At 46.0% G+C, this 12384-nt stretch overlaps 1 protein-coding gene across 8 annotated transcripts in view; it reads right to left on the bottom strand.

Moving 5' to 3' along the window:
- Positions 1-12384, bottom strand: part of ODR4 (odr-4 GPCR localization factor homolog) — a 370494-nt gene that overhangs the window by 103749 nt on the left and 254361 nt on the right. For all 8 annotated transcript variants that reach the window (XM_063940235.1, XM_063940234.1, XM_063940236.1 and 5 more), the window contains 2 exons: positions 2519-2603; positions 2210-2404 (listed from right to left, as the gene is read on the bottom strand). In XM_063940235.1, the coding sequence (XP_063796305.1) occupies positions 2210-2404; positions 2519-2603 (280 nt within the window). The remainder of the gene's footprint in view (positions 1-2209; positions 2405-2518; positions 2604-12384) is intronic.

Genomic DNA, 12384 nt, shown 5'->3' with positions numbered 1-12384 from the left:
CTTTCTAGAAGCTCAGGAGAGCCCCTAGTGTGCATCCAACCTCGGCCGGGCACAAAATCTAACTGAGGCTTGGAGGAGGGTCATAGTGGGAGGAGCCAGTGCACACCAGGTGACCTAAAGCTTTCTTTAGTTGTGCCCAGTCTCCTGCGGAGCCGCTATTCCACATGGTCCTTACGGAGTTCCCAGCATCCACTAGGACGTCAGAGAAATTACATTAAGTAGATAGCGTTTATATGTCATCCTTAGGGTCAGTTGTGTGGTGAGGGACAAGATATAGGGACACATATTTTATGACTGGCAGCCACCAGCACTGGTTTTGCCTATTATATTGACCATAAATAATTTGAATTGGTCCTGGACCACCAACCCAGGGCACCCCTGCTAGTGTCCCGAGGCACCCCAGGGAGCCACGGCACACAGTTTGGGAACCTCTTGGTTACACAGTCGTTTTGCAGCCTCCCCCCTTCTACAACCCCCTGGTACCGTGAGAGATAGCTGGAGTTGCTTTGGAGGGACTTGCTTCTCCTGGACAGCACTGTGCAGGCAGGAAAATGGCGCTGAACGCTGCTGGGTCTGCTCTGAGGAAAAGCTCCGCCCCCAAAATGGCACTGTCTTCCCGCTTTTCCTAGTATTATACTGGCCTAAAGATTTATGCTGGCTGGGATCCTGGGACCCCGACAGGCTGTGTGACCAGTGTAGGGTATAGGCGCTGGCTCAGGGCGCCCCTCACAGCGCCGCACTATGTACCGCTGAGCCTCCGGAGCGCAGTTAATACTGCGCTCCTGCTCTGATGCCACCATCTTCACACTGGCCCCCCGCTTGCTAGGGGGGGTCGGTGACTCACTCGCCACTGATCTTCATCTCTGTAATGGGGTGGCGGCCTGCTGCTGGGGTGAGCGATCCCCTGTGGCGGGGAACGATCTATCCCCTCAGGAGCTCAGTGTCCTGTCAGCGGAGATAGTGGCCCAGACCCCGCTGGGCGGACACTACTCCCCTCCTTAGTCCTACGAAGCAGGGAGGCTGTTGCCAGCAGCCTCCCTGTAAAATAATAAACTCTAAAAATAAACTTTACTAGCCCCTAGCTGTGACTGGCTCCTCCGGGCACATTTTCTATACTCAGTCTAGTAGGAGGGGCATAGAGGAAGGAGCCAGCCCACACTCGCAAACACTTAAAGTGCCAGTGGCTCCTGGTGGACCCGTCTATACCCCATGGTACCAATGTGCACCCCAGCATCCTCTAGGACATAAGAGAAATCTGCAATATTTTCGGTCAGTTAATTAGAAAAGCACTTCTCTTCTTAAATGGCAAATTGCTGCCTGCTACAGACAAGTGAAAGATATAATGCTGAACACATTTAGTTATTAATAAACTCTTCAGTTATTTCATGTATGTTATTCATCTCAATAACATACAGCCTTTGATATACTGTAGTGTATATTAATGTCAAATCTGGCTTTACTTGCTTTGTAAAGGTAGCATAAAACTTAAAGAGTTCATGTCTTGCTTACTACCTGCAACAAAGGAATGTGAAAAAAGTAAAAACAAATAAATATGTTATCAAATAATTATACACCTCTTCCTCCGATAATGTAACATTTACTTTTGTATCATAAAATAATTATGTATGTCCAACAAATTAGATTCCCAAGCCATTTGGATTGCTGGTGTCCAGGGGGGTAGGAAACTCTGTGGTCATGAATTGGTTAATGCCTGTTAAGTTTTTCCAACAAAAAAATGTATGACTTCACTGTCAAAAACATATATGACAGAGTTGCTTTGATGTTAGTAATTTGCTTTCACGTTTGTGGTATCAGGAATCTGGGGGGTGGGCAGCCAGTGCGTAAGACCGCAGACGGAGACTACATGCTGGGCTTATACACTCCCACTAAAACAAGCAGGAAGACAGAATGTTAATGAGTCACACACTTAAAGGTTACAAAAACTAAAAATGTAGATATTCTGTAAACAAATGACTGCTTAATTTTATTGGAGCATTGAAGATAAACCTACAATTGTGTAGAAATTCTGTGTTCCATGTGTTCTCCTTCACATGCCTTAGAAACCACAAGTGGAAAATGACAGAGACAGACATGTCCACTGGATTAAAAGGCTGTGGTTAGTATTGGCCGGCTATTTTACAAACAAGAAAGCAGAAAAAGAAAACAGCTAGTTTTCTTTATTTCAAATACCTCAGCTGTAGTTACATACCATATTTGTCTGTAATATGTTGCTCCTCCGGAAAATCTAAAGCATCATACTGCACTTCTTGATCCAACATCTCAAGGAAATGAGTTTTTAAATCTTCCTCAGTTTCATCTCCAAAAACATAATCACAAAGCATTGTGCTTGAGCCAGGGAGTGGTATAAACAAGCGCTGGGGAAGAAGACGTGATTCCTCATATTCTAGAAAAAACATTTTTGCAAATCATAAAATTCAGCCATTAACAACAGGTATGAATAAAGCAGATTCATTTAACTTAAGCAAAATCTGTCTTAATTATCGCACCAAATGCTTACCGCGCTCTGATCCATTAAGCATGATATCTTCAAACAGTATTTCACAACGGTCTGATATGGTGTTGAGAATATCCCTTTTTATAGCCTATAAAACAATGTAACGTGTGAGAATGCAGGAAACGAACATAATTTAAAAAACAATTATACTTACCATAGAAAACCCCCACATATCAACCCAGTCTCATTTTAATATCATACTTGTTAACACAGGTTGTCTCCCATATTTGAAAGCTGATATCCGAAAAGGAGAGTTATGGTAGACTTACCATGGTTAACTCTTTCTGCGAGGTACACTGGGTTCCACAGGGAATACATTGGGGTGTAGAGCAGGATCTTGGAGTCAGAGGCACCATCAGGCAATGCTTTGACTGTCCCAGGATGCATTGGGGCATACTCTATAACCCCGCCTACAGGCACTGAGAGTTCAGTTTCATAAACCCAGTGGTTCTCAAACTCGGTCCCCAGGACCCCACACAGTGCATGTTTTGCAGGTAACCCAGCAGGTGCACAGGTGTATTAATTACTCACTGACACATTTTAAAAGGTCCACAGGTGGAGCTAATCATGTCACTTGTGATTCTGTGAGGAGACCTGCAAAACATGCACCGTGTGGGGTCCTGAGGACCGAGTTTGAGAACCTGTGCATTAACCAGTCCAATGCAGGAGCAGGTAAAAGAGAAGGCAGATGTTAGTCACATAGAACCACAATCTCACGACAGGAGAGGGTACCAGCGGCTAATGCCATACAACCCAAAGAAGCTAAGTACGTCAGGGTGGGCGCCCTGTGAAACCCAGTGTACCTCGCAGAAAGAGAGTTAACCATGGTAAGTCTACCATAACTCTCCTTTTCTGCAGCAGGGTACACTGTGTTCCTCAGAGAATACGTTGGGGATGTCCTAAAGCAGTTCCTCAAGGGAGGGGCCTTAGCGGGTAAGAGAACCCGGCATCCAAAGAAAGCATCCTGGGTGGCGGATCAAAGGCATAGAACCTAATGAACGTGTTCACAGAGGACCACGTAGCCGCCTTGTACAATTGTTCCGGGGACGCGCAACGACGGGCCGCTCAAGAAGGTGCAAAAGACAGAGTAGAATGGGCTTTAACTTTAGCAGGAGTTGGGAATCCAGCCTTCGCATAGGCTTGTGCAATCACCATTCTAATCCATCTGGCCAAGGTTTGCTTATTCGCAGGCCAGCCACGGTTGTGAAAACCAAACAAAACAAAAAGGGAATCTGACCTCCTGATAGAGGCAGTCCTCTCCACATAGATACGGAGAGCCCTAACCACATCCAAACAACGTTCTTTGGGGGACAAATCTGAAGAGACAAAGACTGGAACCAATATATCTTGGTTAAGGTGAAAAGATGACACTACCTTAGGCAGATAACCTGGGCGAGTTCGTAGAACTGCCAGGTCCCGATGGAATGTGAGAAAGGGTGGACGACAGAACAAAGCGCCAAAGTCAGACACCTGTCTTGCAGAGGCAATGTCCAGCAAGAACAGGACCTTGGCCGTGAGCCATTTAATGTCCGCCGATTCAAGAGGTTCAAATAGAGACGCATGCAGAGCATTCAGCACAACAGGCAAGTCCCATAAAGCCACGGGAGGGACATAGGGAGGCTGAATCCGTATAAAGCCCTGAATGAACGTCTGAACATCAGGTATAAAGGCAATTTTTCTCTGAAACCAAACCGACAAGGCAGATACAGTATATGAACTTTGAGTGAGGACAGACGAAGACCTAAGTCCAGTCCTCTTTACAGAAAAGCCAGTACTTTGGAAGTTCTGAATCTATGGACATCGTAATTCTTCTCAGCACACCAGGTGAAGTAAGAATTCCAAACCCTGTAATAAATCCGGGCAGAGGCCAGTTTATGGGCTTTCAACATTGTTTGAATAACCGTCTCTGAAAATCCTTTGGCTCTCAGGAGTGATGCTGTAAGAGCCACGCTGTCTAAGACAGTCTGGCCAGGTCTGGGTAAAGAAAAGGGCCCTGCACGAGGAGGTCTGGTCGTTGAGGAAGTAGAAGGGAATGCCCCATCGATAGACCCTGCAGGTCTGAGAACCATTGCCGACTGGGCCACGCTGGAGCGACTAGAAGCAGTCTTCCTCCTTCCTGTTTGAACTTCCGTAGAACCCTGGGCATGAGTGACACTGGAGGGAACACGTAAGGCAGCCGAAAGTTCCATGGAATTGCCAGTGAGTCCACGAACACTGCTTGAGGATCCCTTGTCCGTGATCCGAAGACCGGAACCATGTGATTGTGTCGAGATGCAATTATGTCTCCGTCCGGTAGGCCCCACCTGTCCACTAGGAGTTGAAAGGCTTCTGGATGAAGACTCCACTCTCTGGTGTGTACGTCCTGGCGAATGAGGTAGTCCGCTTCCCAGTTCAGGACACCCGGAATGAACACTGCCGGTATACTTGGCAGATGGCGTTCTGCCCAACAAAGGATTTTTGACACTTCCTTCATAGCCATGCGGCTTCGAGTGCCGCCTTGACGGTTTATGTATGCCACTGTCATGGTGTTGTTTGACTGTTCCGTACCAGAGGCAGGGCGAGTGATAACGCATTGAACACCGCCCTCAGCTCTAGGATGTTTATTGGGAGAAGTGCTTCTTCCTTGGTCCACTGACCCTGAAAAGAGTGTTGCTCCAACACCACTCCCCATTCCCTCAAACTGGCATCTGTTGTCAGGAGCCAGTCGGGGATCCAGAAAGGACGGCCCCTGCTCAATTGCTGGTCCTGGAACCACTAGGTCAGCGACAAACGAACCCCCGGAGTCAACAAGATCATATGGGATCTGATTCGATAAGGCAGGCTGTCCCACTTGGCAATAATTAATCGTTGCAGAGGGCAGGAATGAAAATGAGCGTACTCCACCATGTCGAACATCGACAACATCAGGCCAAGTACTTGCATCGGCGAGTGAATCGACACTCTGGGGTGACAGATAAAGTGTCTCATCCTGTCCTGGACTTTCAGGACCTTGTCTGACTGTGTGTGTCCAGAAGCGCCCCTAGGTGCACCATGCTCTGAGCTGGGACCAGCGAGGACTTCTTCCAATTGATCAGCCATCCGTGGGCTTGTAAGCAACTCACCGTCAATTGTAGATGACTGAGGGGGACATCGTAGGAACTCGCCAGAATCAGCAGGTCGCCCAAGTACGGCATGATTCTGACTCCCTGGTGACGGAGGTGTGCCGTCATCACGGCCATAACCTTGGCGAAGATCCGAGGAGCCGTGGCCAGTCCAAACGGCAGAGCCTGGAATTTGCAATGGTTGTCACCAATAGCAAACCCGCAGGAACTGCTGATGCAATATGGCAATAGGAATATGCAGATAAGCATCCTGTATATCCAGGGATACCATGTAATCTCCGGGTTCCATCGCTAGCACAATAGAGCGCAACGTTTCCATACGAAACTTGGTGACCCTTACAAATTTGTTCAGTGACTTGAGGTTGAGTATAGGCCGAAATGACCCATTGGGTTTCTGCACTAGAAACAGGGTCGAATAATAGCCTCTGCCATGCTGGGACTGAAGTACTGGCACAACCACTCCTGTACCCAGGAGAGAACTTACCACCGTTTGTAGAGCCTGCGCCTTCAACGGATCAGAAGGGAGTACCGTAGTGCAGAACTGGTGAGCGGGACATCTCTTGAAGGAGACAGCGTACCCACGAGAGACAACTTTTAGTACCCAAGCATTTGCAGTGGTCTTTAACCAGACCTGGGCGAACTGTAGAAATTGGCTGTCACGGTCCGGCGGATCGGGTTCCGGGACCAGCGGCAATTACCTGTCCGGACGCTCTGGCGCGGTCCCTCCGGTGGGGGTGCGAGCTGCTGGCGAGGGGCACGACTTGCAGGCATATCTGGGAGGAGAGGTCTCAGAGGCAGCAGCAAACGTTTGTGCAGCTTCCAGCTGCAGAGGTATGGGATGGGCGTCGCCGCCTTGGAAGGATCAGCTAATCTAAAACACTCAGTCACCTGAAAGGTTTGCAAAACCAATGGGAAACAATCTGCAGGTATAAATCTGGGGATTTCTGGGTAAGAAATCGCCAGTGCAACGTCTCTCACACAGTACTGTGTGTGTGTGTGTCAATCTGCGCTCCGCAGCCTTGAATCTACAGCATTCTGTTCTAGTTTCTCTGCAAGTTCCTAGAATTCCAGGCTTCTTCACTTCACTGACTGAATCCTCAGTTCTCGGCTCCAGCATAATCCTCTCAGAAGTCCTATGAAAAAGACTTTTATCCAGGCTGCCCGGTTTATCCTGTGGACAGCTACCGACACCGAAACCCAAGCCACAACTCCGGATATTCAAGATCCAAGCGCCGTGACATTGGCCTCCCACCCTGGCTTCCCCCAGGGTGATGCCCATCCCATCATGCAGCAGGTTTGTCTTGTTTCGAAGCAGGCTGACGGGCTGCCCAGGATTGTTTTGTCTTGGTGGTCTTGGGAGCACGAGACTGTCTGTAGTAAGACTGATGCTTGGCTTTCCCGTGAGGTCGAAAGGAACGAAAAGTGGTAGTATTCGCCTTCTGGGCAGAAGAATTAGTAGGAGGAAGAAAAGCAGTCTTAGCAGCTGCTAAGTCAGACACTATTTTATTCAGGTCCTCTTCAAATAAAATGTCCCTAGTAATGGGAAGCACCTCCAAGGTCTTCTTGGAGTCCAAATCCACTTTCCACAACCTTAACCACAGTATGCGGCGAGCCAGAACAGAGGTGGAAGACGCCTTGGCTGCCAGTAGCCCCGTCTCAGAGGACGCCTCCTGAATGTAATAGGCGGCAGTGCATATGTGAGACAGGTATTGTCTGGCCTTGTCAGAAATATCCTCGGGCAGTTCATTCTCTAAAGTCTCAACCCACACCTCAATACCCTTTGCGGCCCAAGAGGCAGCTATGGTGGGCCTATAAATGGCCCCAGCTAGGGAATATATAAAAATCAGGCATCCCTCCACATGCTTATCTGTCGGTTCCTTCAGGGAGATGACAGTGGTGACAGGCAGAGTAAATGACACCACAAGACGGGTGACATGAGAATCCACCGGCGGTGGGTTTTCCCATTTACCACATAGCTCTGCAGGGAGAGGATAGCGAGCCAAAGCCCGTTTGGGGAGCAGGGTTCTTTCCTGATGTCCACAAGATGATCAGAATGGGGTAATACAGTTTTAACCACCTTCTGTTGTTTAAACATATCAGTTTTCTTGGCTACTGTAGTGGAATCCTCATCCTCAGTGATTTGAAAGATCTGCTTAATAGCATCCACAAGGGCAGGCTCATCAACCGGTAAGGTAGAATCCTCGTCAGTAACACATGATTCAGAGTCTGACAGGACTGTATGCGCCCCCTCCTCCTCAGATGAAATATCAGAGAGGTTAGTGGATTGTGAGGAGGAAGCAGCCCGCTTAGAGGACCCAGAGACACGGGAGTGACCTGGAGTAAATTTCTGGAGTAGATTTCTGTCTAATCCAAGACTAATTTAACTGTTGCAGCTGGGAAGACAAATTTTCCGCCCAAGGTGGATTTACTATAGGGACAGCTTGTGGTAGCAGTGACACCGGAGGTCCCATAGGGGGGCTTAACGGTCCACCAGAGTCCCCAGGAGGATGGTGAACATAGCCCAGGGTGGCTACATTGTAGCAGAAGCTGCAGGCTGACTTAGATAGGATACACATGAGAGTGAAACTATACAGCAGGTACAGGCACACACAATCGCAGGCACTGCAGAGATTATTTTAAACACAACAAAACTGCACTGGACTAGTATATATACATATATATATATATATATATATACACACACACACACACACACACACACACACACAAGTAAAGAATGGGAGCACTCACTGGTCTTCATTAAGCAGGATTTTAATTAAAGCATCATGCCAGACAAAATCGTATCAACATTTCGGTCCACGTTTGGACTTTTGTCAAGAATCTACACTACAGTAGCCATCTTTATTTGTGGATTGGATTGACGACCATAAATAGGTTTCCATTATCGGATGGCACCCCAGCAAGTGTTTCCAAACATGAGTGTGGACCTAACGATTATTTTATATATTTTATATATATATATAAAAAGTCCAACACAAGCCCGACACTCCTAAATCCCCTCAAATAATTGCTGTGGTGCCATCCAGGTGATGATTAATCACAATGCAATGTGGAAGATGAACGGAGGGACTCATCAGACTTGGTTCAAAGTGACAAAAAATCCATTTAATGGTGCCATGAAGCCGACATTTTCGGGTTGTACCCCGTCCTCAGGGCCAGACAGAAGTCTTCTGTCTGGCCCTGAGGATGGGGTACAACCCCGAAACATGTCGGCTTCACGGCACCATTAAATGGATTTTTGTCACTTTGAACCAAGTCTGATGAGTGCAGTCATTCATCTTCCTCATTATATATATATTGTGAATACCAAATTGCTTTCTAACAAATATTTAAAATGCCCGCTCTAATATATATTGTAGACGCCTGCACATCTTATTACCATGTGCCATGAATGTGCGCTATACATTGCAAAACACTGCATCCCATAAGAGAAAACAATACACCCACACATTATCTGAGTTCCAAATCTCATTGATGTATATATTTGTTATTAAAAGGATATGTATTCAATATATCACAATGTACAGTATACATATAGTTACATGGTTACAATTCATACAGTAAGCAGTTAATACATACAGTTACAGGCCAGTGATACAATTACTATATCTTTCTCACATAAATTCTCCCCTCCATATCACTCCCTCTCTGTAAATAAATACAGGAACTGGTCTGGCAGCACCTCCATCATCGTCTGGGACAAAACAGCAACTAACTCCTGTGTGTCTCTGTAATGTGTTATCTAATTTGGGGGGAGTGAACACATCTAGTCTAATGGAGGGAACTTTCTCATTCATGATGAGTCACTGGTTTGATCGTATGCTAACCAGGTTCAGCCTTGAAGACATCCAAAAGGCTGGCCTGAGTTTCCTGTCCACCACCTGTTTGGAATGTCTATTGTTCTAATAAAAGTGATTTTAGCTTTCATACATTTAATCATAACTACTTGTTGCCATGTCCTACAACTTAATAATAAGTATCAAATTAATCTACACATTAATCTGGTTGCTTTAATAGCAAATATGACAGGTCTATCTTGCTTCGTTCCAATAATACACATACATGACATTACTCCATTATAAAATCTTAAATCATTATGATGTCTGGCGCTTGATATTATTATAATTATGTGCTGTATGAAGTATGTGTCGAATCCAACTCTGTGGCATGTCGGTGTAAATGCGTATGTTACCATATATTGCTGTGCTCGCTGCGCGTATTTGCAAGCATAGCGACTTATAATGTGTGTAGTCTGTATGTTCTCTCTATGTAATATTTTGACTTCGACAATATATAGATATATAAAACACAGCACGGTCTTAGACCGGAGGTATATATCAGAATACTCATACAATATATTCTGTAATAGGTCCACTCTTTCTGGTCCACTCTTTCTTAACTAACGCTATCTGTAATAAGACATGTAGAATACTCAAGTGTCTCTAAAGTCTCAGCGCTGTGGACAGTCGGCTTTCCAGGGGAGACCTTGCCCTGCAATCCCAGAGACCAGTAGCAGCTATGCTCAGAAGATGGCGCCCAGTGTCTCTGTCAGGAACTGAGGGAGAGTGTGAGGCAGCTCCAGGGTGGGAAATCTCAAAGGAGATGGTGCCCTGGGCCTGGGGAGGGGCTACAGGTCAAGCGCCGACTCCCCTATGCTGGGCCTCACCGCCGGTACTATGGAACCTTACCAATAGGGGCGTTAGTACACCCGACCTGTACTCCTATGCCCTGGCGGATATAGTTGGGTCCCTGCTCAGTAACAGTGTCCACGCCAGTGTCGCAGTTTGTCTCCCTAGACTGTGACAGGAACGTGATTTAGTGGCAAGTCCCGTCAGGGGGAACCGTCTTACCTCCTCCCTTCGTAGCAGCCACGCGGCCCAGGAGAGCGCCTGCAACAGTGTGCTTAAGCCGGAGCATCTCCGCCGCAAGTACCCGGGATCTGAGCCGCGGGAGTATGCGACGCCGCTTGGGAGGTGATGGAGACGCAGCACTGAATCTCACCCTGACATAACAGTGCTGCGTCCCTTGAAGTCTTCTATAGCTTTTTAAGGACTGCCCAGTGCAGCCCGCCTGTTAGGTGACCTGATGCCTGCAGGCACCACTCGAAACTGAGCTCTCAGTGCCTGGAGGCAGGGTTATAGAGGATGCCTCAATGCATCCTGGGACAGTCAATGCCTTTGGATCCAAGATCCCGCTGTACACCCGAATGTATTCCCTGTGGAACACAGTGTACTCCGCTTCAGAAAGACAATTTGATTTTGTGTGACTGAGATAGTGACACCTTTGCTTTCTGATGGTTCAATGTACACAAACAAGTGCGTAGCTACCATAGGTTCAGACAGTGCCGATGTTATGGGGCACAGAGCTCAGAGGGTCCCACCTTCTCTGTCAAAGTTACGTGTGTTATATACATTATTCGCCATTGGGTGGTACTGTACATAGGAGTTGTTTCAAACTTTTTCCTTGGGGCCTGCAATTTATCTTCAAGGTATGCCCCTGGACTTGCTCATTGTAGTGTGGTATAAAATGAACTGGATGGCATTTTAATGTTATACAATATCAACCGGGGTACTGTAATGAGGCACAATATGAACGGGGAGCACTATATATCATAATGTGAATTGGCGGTACTGTGTGGCATAATGTGTACTGGCAGCTCTGAAATGTGACATAGGGTAAACTTAAGCACTACTAGGATTCATAAAAGAAACTAGGGCACTACTATGGGGCATAACATTAAATAAGTGTTTACTATGGTTCAGAAAATGAACTAGGGCACTATTATAGGGCATAAAATTAACAACTGCTGCAGAGAAGTGTCTCTCTAGAAGCATTGGGACGGGGGCCCCTACAAAATGTTGCTGTGGGGCCCACAAAGTTCTGTCTACGCCCCTGTACACAAACTTTGTTTCAGCTACTCAGGTACAACATTCATACATTTATTGTATAACATTAACTTCAGGCTATGTGTATAAGGTATATATATATATATATATACACACACACACACACACACACACACACACACACACACACACACACACACACACACACACACACACACACACACATATACATATAAATGCATTCTGTGCTTAGAATTGGGTCCCATCCCTAAATTATCTCATTATTGTAGGCAGGCAAATACAGCAAAATCTGAAAGCCAAAGTACTTCTGGTCCCAAGCATTTTGACTCCTAATGTTGGATGATAATCATCACCAAAATATAATTAATATATTGTGCAAATAATACTAAACTTTGGAATTTAACAGAAATATAATTAAATAGGTAAAATTAAGATTTGTTGATATTGTCCAAATAATACTAAACATTGGAATTTAACTGAAATATAATTAAATAGGTAATATGAAGATTTGTTGATTTGTTACTGCATATAGACTCAGAATGCTGCATTTATTCAGTAGCTTAATCTTATTATACAAACACAGTGGTTCTGGTGCTATTAAATCTATCATGTAAATAATGCAAATATGCTTCTGTATTAAGGGAAGTGTAACTGACACATCGAATTTAAAGTAACCTTTATAAGCGTTACACACTATGGGCCTGATTCGGATTTGTAAGCAAACCCGATGGTTTATGTACAAGTCCAATGGTTTGGGATATGCACACATGCAGAATGTTTCCTCTCCCCTTAGCTGAAGCATGATTGACATGCTGTAGCATTTTGAGGGGCAGCAACCGAGTCAGTTTTACAAAATGGAGGCATGTCACCCCCTTTGTAG

This window comes from Pseudophryne corroboree, chromosome 9 (assembly GCF_028390025.1).
Source record: "Pseudophryne corroboree isolate aPseCor3 chromosome 9, aPseCor3.hap2, whole genome shotgun sequence".
Taxonomy (NCBI): domain Eukaryota; kingdom Metazoa; phylum Chordata; class Amphibia; order Anura; family Myobatrachidae; genus Pseudophryne; species Pseudophryne corroboree.
The sequence above is the reverse complement of the archived record's forward strand: the minus strand, read 5'-3'. Positions and strand labels throughout refer to the sequence as shown.